The 21,365-nt window shown below is 37.4% G+C and overlaps 1 protein-coding gene across 1 annotated transcript in view; it reads right to left on the bottom strand.

The window, feature by feature from the left end:
* Positions 1–12,073: 12,073 nt before the first annotated feature.
* The window catches only part of LOC122788816 (calcium homeostasis modulator protein 3-like), a 76,051-nt gene continuing 66,759 nt past the window's right edge, over positions 12,074–21,365 (bottom strand). Inside the window, exon 3 of the mRNA XM_044055690.1 lies at positions 12,074–13,170. Coding sequence (XP_043911625.1) covers positions 12,673–13,170 — 498 coding nt within the window. The 3' untranslated portion in view covers positions 12,074–12,672. The remainder of the gene's footprint in view (positions 13,171–21,365) is intronic.

Here is a 21,365-nt window from a genome sequence, read left to right as displayed (position 1 = left end):
GTGCTCTTGCATATGAATTCCTATTATGTGTGTATTACACAGTATGACAAATTAATACATGTATCCATGTGGTTTTCAGAGTAACATACTCTATGCCTCCTGAAGTGTTCTTAGCCATTTACTCCTTGTTCTATAGAAAATACTGCCTGGTCACAGATTCAGCATAAAATAATGTACCACAAAGAGTGTTATCACTGCTACAGTATTCCTTGTTTTTATCAGTCTCTGCCTTGAATAATTAAACTGCAAATGATGTAAATATATTCACAGAACAACTTGATGAGGCATAAAAATAATTTGTAGCTCTTGTATCCCATTGCCATAATAATAAGGTTGCACTACAAAGGGTATTGTAGATAATCACTGCTGCAACTTTTATAACAAGAAGCAGGATTTATGCTGTCTGCAAATCATTAACTTTGTTGCTATTGGATAGTTCTGCCACTAGGATACCAGACATTTGATACTTTGAGATACAATAATGATTGGCTCACAGCAAGACACAGGAGATATGCTGTATGCAAACTAATGAGTTTTCATTGGTTATAACTGTGTGTCTGGAACATAGATTGGTTTATTCTGTTTTTAAATTCAGGGTGAGCACAGCTAAGACATATGATCTGATGAAGGCTAGTAAGTAGTAAGTCGAAAGTGCTTATCAGACAATTTTACTGTGCTCCTGTTTTTGTTGTTTTTACTGAAGATTAAAGTTTGTTTTTAACATTTTTACAGCTGTGGTGGAACCGAGGATTTTTTCCTACTAGTAAATTTGTTTTTGGACACTCCTCTTGGCCCAATCTCATTTGCTCACTCAACTGAATACAGTTAGATCATATTTTGATTTCAGACACTCCTACCAGTCCCATCTCCTCTGTTGTGTACAGAGCGAGCACTTGGGAAGGACAACCCCTATAGTCTCTTAATCTGCTCTGTTTCCTCCCTCTCCACTGGAAAAAATATATATATACTTTATTCAGCTGCTCTTACTTAACTGTCTTCTACCTTATTACATTAGTTTGCTGTTCTATGTGCTCTTAAGTGTACAAATGATCTTATTCTGCACTTATTACTGCTTGTTAGGTGCCTGATTAATATTCTTAGCGTCTTAATTTTGGTGGTAGCACTTGTGCTTCAGGCCATTTATTTTACATTTAGGGTTTTTGCAGACTATCAGTTTCTCCTGCCAGCCTGGTTGACATGGGCATACTGAGACAGTGTACCAACTGCCTTATGTTCAAAGATAGTCCCCTTCTCCTAGCACATAATTCTTCTACTTGCGAGAGCTGCATCTACATCTGTTAAACTGATAGCCAACGATATTCATAGGTTCTGTACTGACTTTGAGATACTAATACACACAGACACTGTGCAGGGTACTTTTGTTAAAACAGAAATCTAAATCATTTGGGCAAACACAGTATTATGTAGTTTACTAGAAAAGAAGAGTTTACCACTTGTGCAGATGAGGTCACTAAAAAGACCCAAACAACTTGCGTATCCATGGCTAATGAGGCATGGCTTTATTGGCCTAAATGTACCCATAAAGGTTTAAAAAGTAAAAAGTCATGGGCATTCAGTAGCTATGTAGCTGAAAATGTGTTATTTCATTAAGGAGTCATTTGCATATATTCCATGGGCTTCTATTACAGGAGGTTTAATCTACTACATAGTTATGCTGGGGCCACTCCTTATTGGCATTTGTTTCTCTGAAATTAAGACCAATGCAAGGGTCTGTGGTGACCAAATTTTCAGATGTTTGCAAACTAGGAACAGTCATAAAGTTCCACAATCTAACAAATACCCTCCAAAAAGGCCTGACACAGACTAATAACTGGTGCCAAAGCCACTGTCTAAAATGTAATGCAAGACATACATAATAGTATCCTTTCTGATGACGGAAACCCCCTGGAAACCACCACATTGATAATACACCCCTAAGAGTAGACCCAGTGACTGGGGAGTTCAGAAACATGTAGACAGTAACCTGGCCTTTGACTAGCATGAGTCTACAGAAGTAAGGAAATTATTCTATATTGCTCAACTTATAAACAAGGGTATGGCATTTAGGTCCAAGGATGTCTTTTTTCACTGTATTCAGCCCTTATCAAACCAATCACAGAGTACAATACCCCCTTTGGTATGTACCTGACCAGGCATATGCAACAACAGGAGCATCTGCAGAGCTTCCTTATAAAAATAATACATGGCCTGAACAACATGTCCTAGTCAGACTGCCTCAAAGCCCTGTTGCTGTACTCAGTATCCTACAGATTGCTGAGAGGTGATCTATGTCTGGCCTACCAAGTATCCTCTTATCCCAGTCTGATGGACCTGTTACACATCCACAAAACAAATTGCATTACTATAACTCAATCTACATACTTAAATTTCATCTGCAACATAAATAGGACATGTTGAATGGATGGTATGTCTCACAGAGACTACCTCTTCACTGGAACAAGCTTCCCATCCAAATGAAGTAGAATTCTTTCTTAACCCATTTCAAGCTTAACATTTACCTTTGGATGGGGAATTAGAAATTTACATCTGGTCTGACACGTAAGTCTATAGTAGACAGAGGCAGCCTATAAATGCTTGACCACCCATGCCCAAGCCTAAATATACCTCTTAAAAATAACTTGTCAGATACATTTGGGAAGCATGGCTAGGCTTACAAAGGCCCCCTGGGGTTGTTAGCCTTGTAATCACCTATGAAACTATGAACTAACATGGTGCACATTTAACAAAATAGGCCAAAATTAACATTAATAAGAAGTACACAGTATACATCTTCAAGGTTACTGCTTTCCTTTCCCCTACTGTGACAGATGTAGTTGTTTGCAGTGTCTGCAACTCAAGAAAAGCTGAGAAGCACAGCAGACATTAGTAGTATCTTGATGTTATCGTATTACATACTACAGTGCTATGTTTACACCTGCCGACACAGATGATTGTGAACCATACAAACAGAGACACACACATACAAACCCATGCAGAAAAACATACACTTCAACTTGCAATGTTTTGCATATCATGGCATCAAATCAGGACTTGTGTGATGTGCACAGCTACAGAAATGCAGTGTTCACACATGCACTGAGATTGTTGCATATTTGTGGAGTGCGTAGCCTTAGTGTGTGTACCCCATTATATAGGGGGGATTAGGTAAGTCACTTTTTAGAGGTCATCTTGTGCTGCACAAATATTGGAATGCAAACGTCTTCAGTTCCTGCAATGGAAAAACACATTACAACTATTAATTACTTATTTAGTGTTTCGTTGCTGAAGATGGATGGGTTGATAGATATTTTTCAACCAAGCCCTAGATCAGAATTGATAAAAATGAAAAATACAGCCTAGTACAGCATAGCACATCACATATTATGCAAGATAACACAAGTAGTAATTCATTAAATAGTAAAATAATAGATACAACAGTTTGAGACCCCTACACAAAAATTGACCCACAATCCATTGATAACAAACTGAATGAGGTGTATTCACTGAATTCCACACCTGTAGGAGATGACATGAAAAAGGCATTTTCTGTGGGATGCTTTACCCCTACTTCCCTTCTACTTATTTATATACTAAAAGAATAGACTTGCAACTGTGAGGACTAGAGAAATACCCTGCAAGGTTGAAAAAAGTACTTGCAAGTATTGTGATCTTGCAGCACAAAGGACAGATACAAAAATATGCAGGAAATACTCAGCTGAGGGAAATGGGATCACACAAACTGCACTTGAGGTGATAGATTTCATCAAATGGTCTGTATTGCCTGCAGTTTGTGCACAGAACAGATTATAACATTTAACACATATAGAATAAGTATTCATATAAAGTATTTACAATAAGCTCTAGTAATCTTGACAGTTCTGTTATTGTTAATGCTAAGTACAGCACAATGATCATTAAATGTAAAATAACTTATATGGGAATTGGACATTTATTTATTAAATACATATTTTAACAACTGAAGAATGTATGGTATTCTCAGAAAAAAAGACAAATGTGAGCAAATATTAATTTTGCAGACTTTCTAATACACACCATTTGAAAAGATGAAATTAAAAAGTTACACATTAAAGTCAAGTATCATATATGCATAACATACTCAGAAAAGTTGGTTTGTCTTCCTAATTCTTGGAACACCATGAAACTGCTATGATAGGAGATTTTAAAGTTATAGAATCTGATAAGTAACTAATGTAACTCCTGTAGTTTTAAACTACTCCACTCCGTGTATGTTGCCCTCTAGTAAAAGATTGGTCAGTAGGGAGCACTCGTATGTTTTGGGTACAAGGGATCCAAGCCTTGTACAGCTTAAAACACTGGCATAAAAACTTTGACACAATGTATACATTTCTAAGCACCTACTGCAAGTGCAAAAACATGGCAGTAATAGACTGAAAACCCACTGCACCACTCCATGTGTAACAGAGTTCTGCAATAGTTTTCTCTAATCAGTTAGTCCAAGCCCAAGGAGAACACAGCAAGCATAACAGCTACACATCTTTAGAAAGAACTAGGCACTTGAACCAGGCACAAGGAGAACAAAGTGTCTACAACAGCTACATCTCCTTAGAAAGAACCAGGCATGTGAACCAGATGATATTTCTCAATTGATAAGAAGAGGACTTGACAACAGCAGCCAATGGGTCCTGAAGTGTCAACTCATCTCTGAAGATCAACCATGATCACATAATCCTGAACAAACTCCATTCTTTCACCACCACAGTTAAGAAGGATCAAGGATGGATCGGCAGAATCTCTTACTGCAGCAGGAACAGTTGGGCCACAGTCTCTGACTTTTTACACAAATATAAATTTGGCCCATTTCATGTACCAAGGAACTAATGATCACAATGGGTTCCTGAGGGAAGAGAAGGTAAAGTTGTATGTTATATTTAAAGTTCTGGTAATGCAGACTTCTACTTCTAGACAAATCTTTCTAAGAGCAACATACCTAGTGAAAAGTAAAAGAACTAAAACAGAATCCTGTGGCACCCTGTAAGTCAAAAGGTTGGGGAAGAAAAATTAATACTAGCGCCACCCTCTGTCAATGCCCTTGGATGCAAGAGGCACAATCCCATGCTCAACTGTGTCAAAATATAATTTTATATACTGTGGAAAAGATGAATTCATGGACTTATTTTTCCAGATTTGCATTCCCTAATTGCCTTTTAAATAGAAAATTATTAGTGGTGTGGTTTCTGTTTATACATCAGCAGTGCCTCCTGCAAAAACACATATATGTTGGCTTTGTTGAGTTGATGCTTCAAAGGATTTATTTAATTTTTTTTAAAGTCTCAGAGAAATACAGTGAATGCCTTTGAGGTCCTAATATGAATTAGGATTCCTAATGAACATGGCTGAAGTGAGGAGTAAACAACTAACCAGGAAGCCAAAGAGCAGAACAAATTAATCCAACAATGGTAGAAACCACTCCAATTCACAGTTGTTGTAGAAAGAAACAATCCTTTATTGGTTAAACCACTGCAATTCATGGTTAAGTGCTTTCATCCAAATGTAGACTTCTTCAGAACCGAGGTCTCTGAGGTAAAGACATTAACTATTATGCCAAATCCCGAAAAAAAATTGAAGTATTTAAATGTTTTCTCCTGAGTTGATGCATACACATCAGATCTGTGGGTGAAGCCGTTTCTATCTAGCATTAGAGATACACACACATACACACACACATACACACACACACACACACACACACACACACACACACACACACACACACACACACTAGTTACCCACTGCTGGATTCAAACACTTACCTGTTTAATTACACAATCTACAGTACATTGTATCAACCTCAAGTACCACATGTTCTCACCCTGAGGGAGACATGAAAAATGACAAAGTCTATCATGCAGAATAGTGTAATGTATTACTGTTTATTAACGCCATTAAAACACTGAATGCTGGGTTTAGCAGCAATATTTTTATTAAGGACTACCAATCTGGTAATCATTTTCTGAATTTTTATACAGTAGTACATTTTATAATTGCTTTCAATTGCTTTACAATTTGTGCATTTTGTGCATTCTGTTTCTTGACTTACCTATATATAAACACAGTATGTAGAAGATCCTACAGTCCCGATTAATCTGTTTGTATTTTTATGCTTATTGTTTGAATTGCATATTATTTAAATGTTAACCAAGGATAATATACAGACGGCAGTATCTTAATTCCTTCAATGAGCTATAACCATTGCACAGATGATCAGTGCTACCTACAGTTTTGTTAGAACTTTTGGCTTTCTGCAGTTAGTTTGTTAGAAGTGTGAAAAGTTATTATTTAAGACTAGTACTGCATTTTATTTATTTGTTTCATTGAATATTACTTGAATATTGTGGCCTTTGTCTTTCTGCAGTTAGTTTCCCACCCTCCCTTCTGTTCTTGTGGTGTTAATCTTAGTGGCTTTGGAATTGCCCGCCCCTACTGTAAATTTGTTTTTATGATGAAGAAAACATAGCTGTATTGCTGAAGACTCCGAGCATAAATGTAGAACTGTAGTAGGAAAAAATCCTCGGTTCCACCACAGCTGTAAAAATGTTAAAAACAAACTTTAATCTTCAGTAAAAACAACAAAAACAGGAGCACAGTAAAATTCCCTGATAAACGCTTTCGGCTTACTAGCCTTTATCAGATCATATGTCTTAGCTGTGCTCACCCTGAATTTAAAAACAGAATAAACCAATCAATTTCCAGACATATAGTCATAACCAATGAAAACTCATTAGTTTGCATACAGCATATCTCCTGTGTCTTGATGTGAGCCAATCATTACTGTATCTCAGGGTATCAAATGTCTGGTATCTTAGTGGCAGAACTATCCAATAGCAACAAAGTTAATGATTTGCATACAGCATAAATCCTGCTTCTTGTTATAGCCAATCATATTTATGCCTTCAAATATCCAATCTACAATTTTCTTATCCTTTAGCTATCCAATAGCATCGAAGGGACTGAATTCCTTTGGTTGCCAGAACATATTGTTATTCAGTTCATTCAACAATGTGCAGTACTTCACAGAAGCTAATAGCACATATGATACAGTTTTATAAGTGCAATAGTATTGGTGCTCTTGCATATGAATTCCTATTATGTGTGTATTACAGTATAACAAATTAATACATGTATCCATGTGGTTTTCAGAGTAACATACTCTATGCCTCCTGAAGTGTTCTTAGCCATTTACTCCATGTTCTATAGAAAATACTGCCTGGTCACAGATTCAGCATAAAATAATGTACCACAAAGAGTGTTATCACTGCTACAGCATTCCTTGTTTTTATCAGTCTCTGCCTTGAATAATTAAACTGCAAATGATGTAAATATATTCACAGAACAACTTGATGAGGCATAAAAATAATTTGTAGCTCTTGTATCCCATTGCCATAATAATAAGGTTGCACTACAAAGGGTATTGTAGATAATCACTGCTGCAACTTTTATAACAAGAAGCAGGATTTATGCTGTCTGCAAATCATTAACTTTGTTGCTATTGGATAGTTCTGCCACTAGGATACCAGACATTTGATACTTTGAGATACAATAATGATTGGCTCACAGCAAGACACAGGAGATATGCTGTATGCAAACTAATGAGTTTTCATTGGTTATAACTATGTGTCTGGAACATTGATTGGTTTATTCTGTTTTTAAATTCAGGGTGAGCACAGCTAAGACATATGATCTGATGAAGGCTAGTAAGTAGTAAGCCGAAAGTGCTTATCAGAGAATTTTACTGTGCTCCTGTTTTTGTTGTTTTTACTGAAGATTAAAGTTTGTTTTTAACATTTTTACAGCTGTGGTGGAACCAAGGATTTTTTCCTACTAGTAAATTTGTTTTTGGACACTCCTCTTGGCCCAATCTCATTTGCTCACTCAACTGAATACAGTTAGATCATATTTTGATTTCAGACACTCCTACCAGTCCCATCTCCTCTGCTGTGTACAGAGCGAGCACTTGGGAAGGACAATTCCTATAGTCTCTTAATCTGCTCTGTTTCCCCCCTCTCCACTGGAAAAAATATATATATACTTTATTCAGCTGCTCTTACTTAACTGTCTTCTACCTTATTACCTTAGTTTGCTGTTCTATGTGCTCTTAAGTGTACAAATGATCTTATTCTGCACTTATTACTGCTTGTTAGGTGCCTGATTAATATTCTTAGCATCTTAATTTTGGTGGTAGCACTTGTGCTTCAGGCCATTTATTTTACATTTAGGGTTTTTACAGACTATCAGTTTCTCCTGCCAGCCTGGTTGACATGGGCATACTGAGACAGTGTACCAACTGCCTTATGTTCAAAGATAGTCCCCTTCTCCTAGCACATAATTCTTCTACTTGCGAGAGATGCATCTACATCAGTATGCAGGAATCCATGCTCTCTCGCACCACAACCAGTACTCTTGACAAAGAGGAGATTGCCAGTACAGGCACCTCACCACCCACATCACAGAGTCACACACCCATCTATTCAGGGGTCCATAACAAAAACTTACCTAAACAACAGAGACCCCCAAAACGCACTCACAAACATTCCACACACAACACCAGTCACATCACACACAGTAGTCAATGCACCAGTGTTTCACAAACACAGCCCATGAGGCAAAATAATGAACCAATGCAGTCCATAAGACATAACAATAAACCAAGCATACAAGTCATTGGTGACTTGATAGTGAGACACACTGATGTCCCCCTCAGCAGGCTCAACAAGGAGAAGGTTACAGTCAGCTGTTTGTCAGGGACTAGAATCTGCCACATCACACATGCACTCAAGTCTCTCCACAACAGGTACAAGTATGACTCTGTCATTGTCCATGTTGGTGTGAATGACTTGAGACATACCTCCCTGGACTGTATGAAAAGAAACATGATTGAGCTCTCAGAGTATATGCTCCAGGCAGGTATGACCCTAGCCCTAAGCAGCATCCTACCTTCACCAAGAATGATACCACAATGCCAACAAAAAATGTTTGACTTCAACAACTGGCTTAGTTTCTGGTGTCTTTCTAAGGGGATCCAGTATCTGTCTGCCTGGGATGACATGGTTGTCAGGCCACAATGCTTTGCCAGAGATGGCCTTCACCTGTCACCCCTAGGATTCCGTATCTTGGCCAAAGCTCTTGCCTCCCCCATTGTGCCTTTTTTTAGGCCATGTCCCAAAGACAAATCTTCCAGCATAAAAGATCTGTCAAAAAGCAAATTGAAGGTTATGCTGCTCAATGCTAGGAGCCTTAATCTGAAAATGCACTCAGTGGAGGCTCTCCTCACACTGGAAGATGCCGTTGTCTGTGCAGTCAGAGAAACGTGGTTCACAGTTGCAGAAAGCACCTCTGCCTTACCAAGCTGTACGTCATTTCACACTTTCTGACCCCAAAATGAGGTTGGAAAGACTAAGGGTGGTAGAGTCTCTATCGTCATTAAGGACAACCACACCTCCAGACTGGTTTATCAACATGATGCACTGGAATTACTCCAGGTGCAACTGACAGTTGGCAAGACACCCATCCAAGTTATAGCCAGCTATAGACCCCCCCTCCATGTCTCAGGACACCCACACCTCCTACCTGGACCTACTTGATTCCATCCAGGTACCCCCTAACACCCTGATACTTGGTGATTTCAACTACCCCACCATAGATTGGGTGAACTATTCCTGCACTAATGCACTCACCCAATGATTCCTTGACTTAATCAGTTCTAATACACTAGATCAGCTAGTCTTATCCCCCACAAGGGGAGATAACATACCGGACTTGGTTCTCACCAACATGGGTGACAACTGCACCACTGCCATAGTATGTTCTTCCCTGGTGAGATCAGATCATTGGTCTGTCTCATTTGAAGTTTCTATCCCACTCAACCCCTCCCCGGCCATAACCAGGCTAAAAAACTACTCAAAAGCTGACTACAACCTCCTAAGGGAGGGTATCAGCAGCTTCACACTGCACTCTCTCAATGATGCAGACAACTATGCTGAACAGTATGCCAATGCAGTATACAAGCACCTGTACAACTGCATGGACTCAGCCGTACCCAACAGAACTAAAAGCTGCTTCTCAAGAAAACACAAACGTGTCTGGTGGATATCCTCTATCAACAGGCTTTACAAAAAAAGGAAGAAACTGTTGTCCAAGGGTAAAAAGGAACAAATTCCAAATCAGAAAAACTTCCTCCCCTGCCTCAACAAACAAATTAGATCACTAGTGAAAACCTCCAAAGCCAATTATGAGTTGAAACTAGCCTCCAAAACAAAGGGAAACCACAAGACCTTCTTCAGTTACATTAGGAACCTCTATGGCAAAGCCCATGTTTGTTCCAAACTAGTACTTAATGACACCACTTACACTGATCCTGCTCACTTAGCTAACCTGCTGGCTGATAGATTCAGCGCAACCTTCACCCTCTTATTGCCCGCCAAAGACCCAGTCAACATCCCCAATACTTGTCCCACATTTCACATCTCTGTAGATCAGTTGTTAAATGCCCTATCCAAGGCAAAGAACACAGCTTCCATGGGACCTGATAGTATCCCAGGCTGTATTCTGCACCATCTCCAGCAAGAACTAGCTTCGCCATTGAGCACCCTATTCAACCACAGCATAACTACAGGCTTCATTCCAGCAGAGTGGAGAACTGCCATCATCATCCCTTTGCACAAAGGTGGTGCCACTACTGACCTGGGAAACTATTGCCCCATCAGCTTGACAAGTCTGATGTATAAAGTCATGGAGTGTATTATTATGGATCTCATAAACAAAGACATAGGCAATATCCAAGCACTCGACACCACCCAATTTGGATTTGTCAGGGGCAGATCTTGCCTATTGAACCTAGTTGACTTCTGTGAGACTGTCACCAAGGCCCTGGATGAGAAAAAGTCAGTACATACAGCTTACCTTGACCTGGCCAAGGCCTTTGACACAATCCCCTACTCTTGCATCATGAAAAGCTAACACAACTTGGTGTTAATCCCTATCTAGTCAGATGGGTGGCCATCTGGCTCACAGATAGGACCCACAAGGTCAAAATAGGTGCTGCCACCTCCAACAGCAGACCTGTCAATAGTGGTGTTCCCCAGGGATCTGTCCTGGGACCCCTACTGTTTGGCATAGACTTCTCAGAAGTGCAGGCAAAGACAAAGGGCCTGTGGCTGACCAGGTTTGTGGATGACTGTAAGCTGGGTGCTGTCACTGACTCAACAATTAATGTTAACATACTGCAAGAGGGTCTCACAGCTACAAATAACTGATGTCAAAGTCATGCCCTTAAGCTAAACGCAAAACAAATGTATTATCGTATCATTCAGCAAAAACAAGGCCCCTACTGGTTACCACATCAACGGCAACCCCCTAAGCACACAACCTGTGGTGAGAGACCTGGGTACTCAGGTTGACAACAATCTCACATATGACCATCATGTGGCAACTGTGGTCAGAAAAAAACTTTCACTTGGTTCATCTTATAAGTAAAGGGATTGCATCCAAAAAAAGGAGGTTATTACCTCTTTGTACTCCTCCCTTATTAGACCTATGATAGAGTATAATGCCCCATTTGGAATGTACCTCTCCAAACACTTGCACCAACTGGAAAGGCCACAGAAATACCTCACAAAGAGAATCCATGGCCTCCAACACCTATCCTATGTGGGCAGGCTTAAATCACTATCACGCTACTCGGTATCATACAGATTGCTCAGAGGTGATTTGTGTCTTGCCTGCAAGGCAATATTGGACCCTGCCCTACTAGAGATGCTCCATATCTGTAAGTCTAACTCCTCGCCCATTACCCGCTCTATAGGCCTAAATCTAATATGCAACATCAACAAAACCTGCTGGAAAGACAGGTTTGTCTCCCAGAGGCTACCCCATGTCTGGAATAGACTTCCCATACATGTCAAACAGAGTACCTCACTAGCCCTCTTCAAACATAATCTTGAGGATGGGAAACCATAAATTTGTCCCAGGCATTCCACCTTTGTCCCACTGACAGGGGTGACAGGTGCTGACTGAGGTTTCTTTTTGGGGGATAAACTCTTGGCTTGGCTTGTAAGGGCCCCAGGGCCATTAGCCTAGTAACCTCCTATGATCCTATGATTATAAGAGTTCATTCTGCAAGCTATGTTGAAATGATGACTCTTTTCTGTTTGTAGCTGGTTGTATCTGTCAGTATTTAATTTTGAAAGAACTCCTACTTAACTTTTCCTGGAGTTAAAGAGGTAAAGAATGGTTGTACTCTAGATGGATACTTACAGCTTCGTAAATGTGAAATAATCTCACAGTATCTCTGTTTATAAATCTGATATGTTTCTTGGGGATCACAGTACTTATCAACAAACCTGGCATTATGCCATTTCAGTTACACAAGGTCGTATGGTAGTGTAGCTTTTATTTGATTTAAACTTTTTGTCTAAATACAAGACTCTAGTTTCTTCTACACACAATGCAGGCATAAGTGTGTGTACAATGTTAGTATTCCTAAGTATCATCATTCACAATTCCCAAAAGCTTAAAAAGATAACGAAGTGAACAATTAATTCACAAAAACAACATCTCAGTACATGTCTCTGAAGTATTACGCCATGATCATTACTTACTTTGGGCTTTATTTTTAAAACTGCATTAGAACTTCATTCAAAATTCCTTAAATGCAGTCTTTTGAGACGTACCGTTTTCCCTGAAGGAACACACACAGCCATCGTTATTTTCATTAGGTACCCAAGACAACGTTACCCTTTCTCCTTCACAATGCAACTGCATATTCTGATTCAAATTCAGGGGCGGACGATAGTCGTACCAGGCCTCCAGGACCTGATCCAGTTGCTCTGGGCACGTTATCCAATCCAAATAATCTTTTTCATCTTGCTTACCATCATGTTTCTTTTTTGGGATTGCAAATATATACTGCCTGTTTTCATTTTCTAGGCTTTCAAAGTATCGACTAATTGCTTTATAAGCAAAATTGTAGTTGTGGGTATAGCAGGCTTTATCAAAGAACTTTTCCTCAAAGTCAGTGTAACGAGTCCAGTAGCTGTTTTGCATGGCGACTGCAGAGTTACTAAGCAGGGGTTTAAGGGCTCGAGCAACAGCTGCCAGTAGTATTAGAAGGAATATTATGCTCCAACCGAGTGCCTGTGAATTAATGTTGAAACAAAAACGATAATCAGTTAAATATGATTTTACACGTTTCCACCATCGGTGAAAGTATAAATAACCAGTGGATAAGGGTGATCAAATTTAACATGTTTAGTCTACATTTCACACAAGTGATTCAGCAATTTGCATACGTTTTGAATGAAGAAAAGTACTTTTCTATTATCCCCTTTGCTATGCCTGTAAGAATTTCATGCTCTTTGGTACATTTTTAACTAAAGGTTGACAAGCATCTTCTAAAACTGTCAATAAGCATTCATGTTTAAAGAATAAACCAGTTTATTTTAAATTTAGCAAGCTGTATGTTCCATTCTAGTTATTAACATGGTTCTGCTGATCTATACATACGTCTTCACTTGCATGTATTCCCTCTGTACCTCTTATCATCTCAGCACAAAAAATCTGGGCAAAGCCTAAAATAGGGGAAAACAAAGGCTCAAAAATAGGGCATATTTTAAATGTTGCTCTTATAAACTTAGAATGTTGCTAAAATAACAGGATTTGTGTTAGTATGCCTTTTCTGAAGGATATGAAGTTTTTAGAAGAAATGTATTTCACTATTTAGAGACCTCAGCGATTTTCCAGAAAATCACAAATTTTATGAAGTACAGACCAAAAATCTGGACAGTCTGTGAAAATCTGTACAGTTGAGAGGTATGCTCATGGCTATAACATGTATGCTAATTCATGGATTCTCATCTTCAGACCTGACTACTGACACACTTGGCCTCTGCTAGATGTTATTATATTGCCTTAGCAGACTGAGCTGCTTCCTTCTCCAGGATAGGTGAGATGGAATTAGCCACTCCCTCTCACCACTCTTGATGGCTCCTCAAGTGCTAGGGTTATTAATCAATCCCTAATCACCTGGATTGCAGTCAGGACTATATATTTATGCACAGAGCAGGTGACACAGAGGCAAGATTAATTAAATTATGTTTATGTAGTTCCTTATAACTTTGTCTTTATCTACTGTGTATCTGAAGCCATTATGCACATGGCTGTTACCTTATAATTAATCTTGTTTTATTATAACAGGGCACCTCAACAAACAGTCTAGCAGTCTAGTAGAAAGTAAGTTAGCGAGTCAGACAAATCCAGAAGAAATATTCATGGAACCACTTCATGTTTACATGCTCATTTAAATGGTAGCACACTGAAGTACAGTACTTAAAACATATAATAAAACAAATATGAAAGCATGGCTGATAGTTATATTTTAGTTATATTTTTATGTTTTCTCTGTTAATTTGGTATACGTTTAAGAAAAAAAAAAATCAGCCTGCTGTTTGTGTACAATTTAACAAAGCTTTTTCTGCATCCCATATATGATTTAGAAAGTGAAATGCCATAAACTGTACATAAGTAAGTGTTTTTATTTATGTTTCATTCAGAATAAAGAAACATATCTTGTATTGTGCTGCTTTAGATCAACAGTTCAGATTTTAATGAACAGCAGATTAATGCCTCATTATGCTGTGAAGCCATGGCATTCACCATTGATATAACACTAATACATGTTTAATATCATTCTGAGTTTGTTAAAATCCCTACCTTACAAACATATCCTCATCTTTTTATCACGTGTGGCATGACTAACTCTAGTTAAATCACTGCAATATTGAATCTGTTTATTTTGTTTAGCACTTTCGTCTCAGAACGCACAAGACTTCTTCAGATTCTAAGAAGTCTTGTGCATTCTTAGACTGAAGTACTAAATAGAATAGACAGGTTCAGTGTCACAGTGGTGTTTTCTTTCTTTTTTAAGTTTTGTTTTCCCCACTTTAGCTGAGCGGTTAGCATTGTCACCTCAAGGCAAGAGGCTCTCTGGTTCTATCTTCGACTGGGGTATCTTCTGTATGGAGTCTGCATGTTCTCCCTGTGGTTGTGTGGGTTTCCTCCGGGTGCTCTGGTTTCCTCCCACATCCCCAAAGACATGCTGCAAGTGGATTGGACAGGCTAAAATTGGCCTGAGGTGTGAGTGCGTGCGTGTGTGCCTTCCGTGGAAGGTTGGGCACCGGGCTGGCAACGCGACACCGTAAAACTCCACTGCCAATCATGAATGGGCAAGGTGATCCGCTGTGGTGACCCCTAACTGGGAAAAGCTGAGAGAGAGAGAGATGAGGACTTGGTTTGTTTGTTGTTTCTAGTTAAACCAACATTTAGTATATTCCACAAGTTAAAGCCAACCTTTATCTTCAATTTTTCTGAAGGAGCACCACAACTACAAACATTCCTACTTGTGATTCTTAAGAGTATCCTGCTGATTATTGTTAAATGTGTCAGGCAAGTCACTTACTTTTTAAAATGCAGAAAAGGACCATGAGATTAGCAGACTTATTTAACAGCTACGTGAATAACAATGCAAAACTGGGTAACATACCACATTGGATGAATAAAGGAAGTGAGGGCAATTCTCTTTCACAGAGCTGCAGTAGCTCAGAGTTTTGTTTATATATGAAACATATGCAAAGTCAGTTGCACTGGGGTGCACCCCCCAGAGAAAAACAGCTGTTAAATTCCATTTTGTTTGACTGAATATAGAATTCAATAAATTGATCAAAGAATGGATGCCCTGTACCTAGAGAGCAACTTACTGTTTGGAACAACATCTAGTCCCTCAAATTTGTTGAGCTGAGGTCATGCAGCAGACTCTTGATAGTTGTACAATAAATTGCTGAGAATCCCTTTTAAGTTTCAGTCACACCAACATATAATTAGGTAGCTACTGATAAATTATTATTATGGTTATCTTGAATAGTATGATTTCTGAAGTATCAGTAACAGTAACACAACCTCTGCTGGCTCCTGAAGGTCTTCTCCGTAAAGTAGAAGGCAAATGTAATAACAAGACAGGATCTCGACCACCACGAAGAATAAAATGAGTTTATTCGTGAAAAAACAGAAAAGATGAGCACTTTCGCATACTCAGTGTACGCTTCTTCAGATCTATGTGTCTTAAAACATAAGGTCTTCTATACAATAAACTTCATAGTTAATTATTCAATTAACTAATAATTAGAATCAATCAGATTAAAAAACATCAGACCAGTTCAAGTACACTGAATCATTAAAGGCTAATGATCGCACAATGTCAGCCTATAACAGCTCAAAAAACTAAGCACTAATATATCATGATATTGTCAGAATGTCAGAATATCTTAGAAACTTGAGCCTATTTCAAAAATGTATATATAGAACATCATTCAAATCACAAAAAATTCAAATAGTATATATGGACGCATGCATAAATGTATAGCAATACAAAACATAGTATTTAATATAAAAAATATATATATGTATAGCAGACAAATGAATAATATCCAAAATGTGTATTAAAAGACTATGTAGCATCTAAAATTATGTATTAAGAAGCTATATAAAAGGCTATGTAAAAAGCTAGGTATTATGTGTTACATATTAGAAAACATATATATATATTCATTTATTTAATACCCACTAAATAAACATAAAATTCCAAAAATGAAAATAAAAAACTCTAAGAGTATATGCGATACAAATAGAATGTTCTGTTGAAAAAATTTTATGTGGTATCCAGAAGATATATTAAAACACAACATATTAATATTCATGTTAATATTATAGGATATCTGGTGTAAATATATAAATCTTAACCTTTTAACTCCATCAAGCCATGAAATATAGATCAAACTATATTCTCCTAATCTTGTAGCATATTTTCGTATATATGAAAAAGTAATAAAAATGTATATTATAACCATAATTGTGAAATATTATATATTTATTAAATAGGTCATTTTAAACTGCGTTCTTTTAAGGAAGATCTGATACTAATATATTGGTTCAAACCAGGTGGATAATGTGCTCTGAGCCGTAATATCCAACTGAGTTCAATCTTTTCCAACTCATTGAAAGTGTCACCTTTCCTTTTATTGGGTATAACTAGCTGTAGTACTCTAAATTTGAAAGTATGTCCTGGGTTGCTAATTATGTGTTTAACTAGAGCATTCTTTTGATCATTCTTCTTTATATCATACATATGATTATAAATTCTTTCCTTTAAATGTCTTATTGTCATTCCTATATAAAAGGCCTGACAATGTTGGCAATCCGCTAAGTATATCAAGTTAGAATCCTCACAACTAGCTGTAAAATCAGGTTCAAATTTAAAGTCTATTATTGGGTGGGTGTAAGTTTGTTCAGTTACAATAAATAAACACATCTTGCACTTGCCACATGGATATGTACCTAATCTATTTCTAAAAGCTCTTATAATATTTTCCTTTTCTATCTTACTAGGCTTTTCAATACATAATAATCTTTTAAGATTTTTACTATTTTTATAGACAAAAACGGGTCTTGGTCCTACTAGATTCTTTATCTCTCTATATCTGTGAGTAATATATGCCAATTTCTATTTATGATGTTAATAATTGATCTATTATCACTAGTGAATCTAGTGTTGAAGCTAACCTTAAATTTGTTAAAAGTATGGAGATTCTGTATCTTCATAACTCCATCTCTAGTTTTATGTGCAGCCTCAGTTGGTATGAAAGACTCTCTTATCGAAGATACCATCTCTGGATTGTAGCCTCTATCTAGAAACATCTTCTCAAGTAAATGACTTTGTGTTTGTAATTCCATAGGATCTTTGCATAACCTAGTAATTCTAATAAATTGACTTTTTATAATGTTGTGAAACACATGCCTAGGGTGCATACTATTGAAATGTAATAATGTGTTTTTCCAACAGGGTTTCCTATAAAGTGATGTATGCAATAAACCATATTCATCCTTCTTAATAGTAATATCAAGAAAATCTATCTTTTTATAAGGGTATTCCATCGTGAATCTAAAAAATGATGTAGTAGATTCAAGATATTGTATGAAGAATGTTAATTCATCAATAGTACCATTCCAAAATAAGAGAACATCATCGACAAATCTCTTATAGAATAATATTGACTGGAAATTTTCATTAATAAAAAGATAGAGACTTTCCCAATAATAGACTACTAGGTTTGCATAGGTATTAGCGCAGGGAGTGCCCATGGCTACTCCCCACTGTTGTAAATATAAATCATTATCATACATAAAGACATTATTAGATAGTACTATATCTAGTATGGCATTTAATAAGATCTGATCATTGCCACTGAATTTATTACTATTGTTCATAAGAAATCTAATGGCATCAGTGCCATAACTGTTAGGAATAGATGTAAAAAGATTTTTAACGTCTAAACTTACTAAAAGGCAATCTGTGGGTAATCCACTATGAAAAGTATTCAAATCTTCTAACAGTTGGTACGTATCCTTCAATATAGAAGGAATATCCATAACAAGGGGTCTTAATTTCTTTTCAATATAAACTGAGATGGTTTCAGTAACCCATCCATTACCTACAACTATAGGACGCATGGGAGGTGGTAGTAGGTTCTTGTGTACTTTAGGAAGGCCCTTTATATATGGAACTCTTGGTAGTTCCACAAGAAAATATAAATATAAATCATGATCTATTTGTCTACACATCATAAAATCATATAACTCCTGATGAACCTCATAAATCAGTTTTTCTAGTTCTATTTGTTCCATTTTTCTATATGTGTCAACATCATTCAACATAGTGCGCATACTATTATCATAGTCATTAAGTTCTAATAAAACAATCCCCCCACCCTTATCAGCTGGTTTTATAATAATGTGACTTTCCTTTTGTAATAAATATATTGCATCCCATTCAGCATTGGTGACATTTGTATACAATTTCTTAGTTTTCTGTTTAAAAAAATATTCATAGAAGTCATTTTCACAAGTATCATGGATGTATATATAATATTTGTCATTATTAGTGATTTGATGTTTGGGAAAAATTAGCTCAGGGGACAAAGCTTAAAATATTGCTGTTTTAATTTATAAACTTAGAAACTTGCTGTGGCGCTGTGGCGACCCCTAATGGGAACAGCCGAAAGAAGATGATGATGATGAGAAACTTGCTAGAAAAATGTGCATTGCAATATGCATTTCTAAAAGATATAAGGTATGAAACTGAAACAAATGTCTGTCATTACTCAATGAGTTCAAGTTGGGAGGGGGGTCACATCCAGGGCAAAGTGTAAAATATGGGCTTGCTGTTAAAATATGGCTGTTCTAATTTATAAACTTAGAAAGTTGCTACAATAATATGTTTTGCTTGCATAGCCATACAGTTTCTGAAAGATGAAGCCTGAAACCCAAATGTCTGTCACTATTTAATTATTTCAAGTTGGTTGTGGGGGATCAGGGGCAAAGTCTGAACTGTTGATGTTTGTTATAACCATAGAAAGTTGATAGAACAATGTCTTTTGCACTAATATTCATTTTCTGAAGCCAGGATATGTGTTTGGTTATGCATCACATGATAGATAAATGCTTTACTCTGAAAATGTGTTCACTTCTTTTTTTTTTAAGTTGTCTCTCTTTCTCTCTCTCTCTTTTTTTTTTTTTTATTTTGGCTGTTCCGGGGGAAGGGAGGTAAATGAGGGTCTTGCCCTGGGCTCCATATGGCCAAGCTACTCCTCTGCAATTTCTATAAACCTTATAGCTGGTAGTGAAGAACGTTGGTGCCAGGAGACGTTCATTTCTCTCAACTGTCCAGAATTTTGTAGAATGTATCTGCTTTTGTCTCATATTTTGCCCTCTCATATTTTTATTTTGTTTTATTTTATTGTAAATCACTGTGGATTACCGTCAGTAATTCTAAACAGTAAAGTTTCATACTTCTGTTAGTACAGACAAAGTGTGTTTATGCAAAACCTGTTGTTCAGTTAACTACATTAAGTGAATTAGAGTAATGCTTACAACTGTCCCTGTTTTGGGGCCTCTGGCCCCATTATTTGTTACTTTGTTCAGAACTTGAGCAGTATGGACACAACTGTAAGTTGGTAGTTAGCAGACTCCTTTATCTAGATCACTGTCTAGCAATTTTTCCATAAACTCCTAAACTTTATTTTTAATTTGAGTACTTGACAGGTTACATTCCCTTTTAAAAACATGCACAGACCTGACCAATAGGCATGTGGTTGGTTGTGCACATTCTGGACAGACTGTCAACAAGTCAGCACCATCAATGAACAGATACTGTTGCCTGGCTTATTTAGAAGCAGAGTAAATCCCTAACCCTATTTAACGGTAACCTTCACCAATGGATGGGAAATCAAAAATTCACCCTTAGTCCGCCCCCATGTCTCTGATAAACAGAGGTAGACAACAATACCCAAACTAAAATACTCCCAAACAACCTTTAGAAACTTTCTAACTAACAACCTCACACACCTAATAAATGCCCATGATACAAAGGGATACAACTATGCTGGGTTGCACAGCTAGGTTTATAAAGGCTCTGGTGTTCGTTAGCCTAGTATGTACATACATATGAGCCTGTAACACTATGAACTTTTAAGTCAGTTTGCTTAAAGGTGTTTACAGCTCAGTATCTTACAATTTCTCATGACTGCTTGCCTAGCATGTTCCTATATTCTTAAGATGGGATAACAGTGTTGAATTAGATAACTGAGCCAGTGTACTGTATTTTGCTCCTTTGCCGAAGAGTATGTTAACAGGAATGGGGAAGGCTCTTAGAGAAATTAATAGCATGTGCTTCTGAGGGGATCCATAGAACCAGGCTTTCAACTTAAAACACATTGGCTGTCCATGATAATAAGTAGTGAGCAAATGAAATATGACTACTACGGTGTTCCACGTTTAAGAATCTTTGGTGAGTGTTTACCTGAATAGCATGATGAAGTCATCTATAGCAGTCCAGCTTTATTACAATGTAAAATGAGATAAAGATCAGGAGTGTAATTCTAAGCACAAAGGTCATGATGTCATGCAGTCAGCTGCCTGGACACCATCTCATATTTCCTGTGTGTGCGCTTGCTGTGTTCAAGTGCATACATATAAAAGAAAATGTGGTCATTTGATCTTTCTCAGAAAATGAATGTATAAAAGGATAGCACCTTGGGATGCTTTATCTGGATTCCCTCTGTGTTTACCATGCTTGAAGAAAGCACTCTAGAAACTAAAACTTGCAGGCATACTTTGGATGCTATTTGTCATCCAAGAAACGTAAAACTTTCAGTCTGTTCTGTCCAGTTTGACCTTTGAAACCTTGCCCTGGAAATGACCAAGGTTTGCTGTAACATACTCCC

Source organism: Protopterus annectens, chromosome 14.part0 (genome assembly GCF_019279795.1).
Source record: "Protopterus annectens isolate FY-2018-M chromosome 14.part0, PAN1.0, whole genome shotgun sequence".
In the NCBI taxonomy this organism is placed as follows: Eukaryota; Metazoa; Chordata; order Ceratodontiformes; family Protopteridae; genus Protopterus; species Protopterus annectens.
The sequence above is the reverse complement of the archived record's forward strand: the minus strand, read 5'-3'. Positions and strand labels throughout refer to the sequence as shown.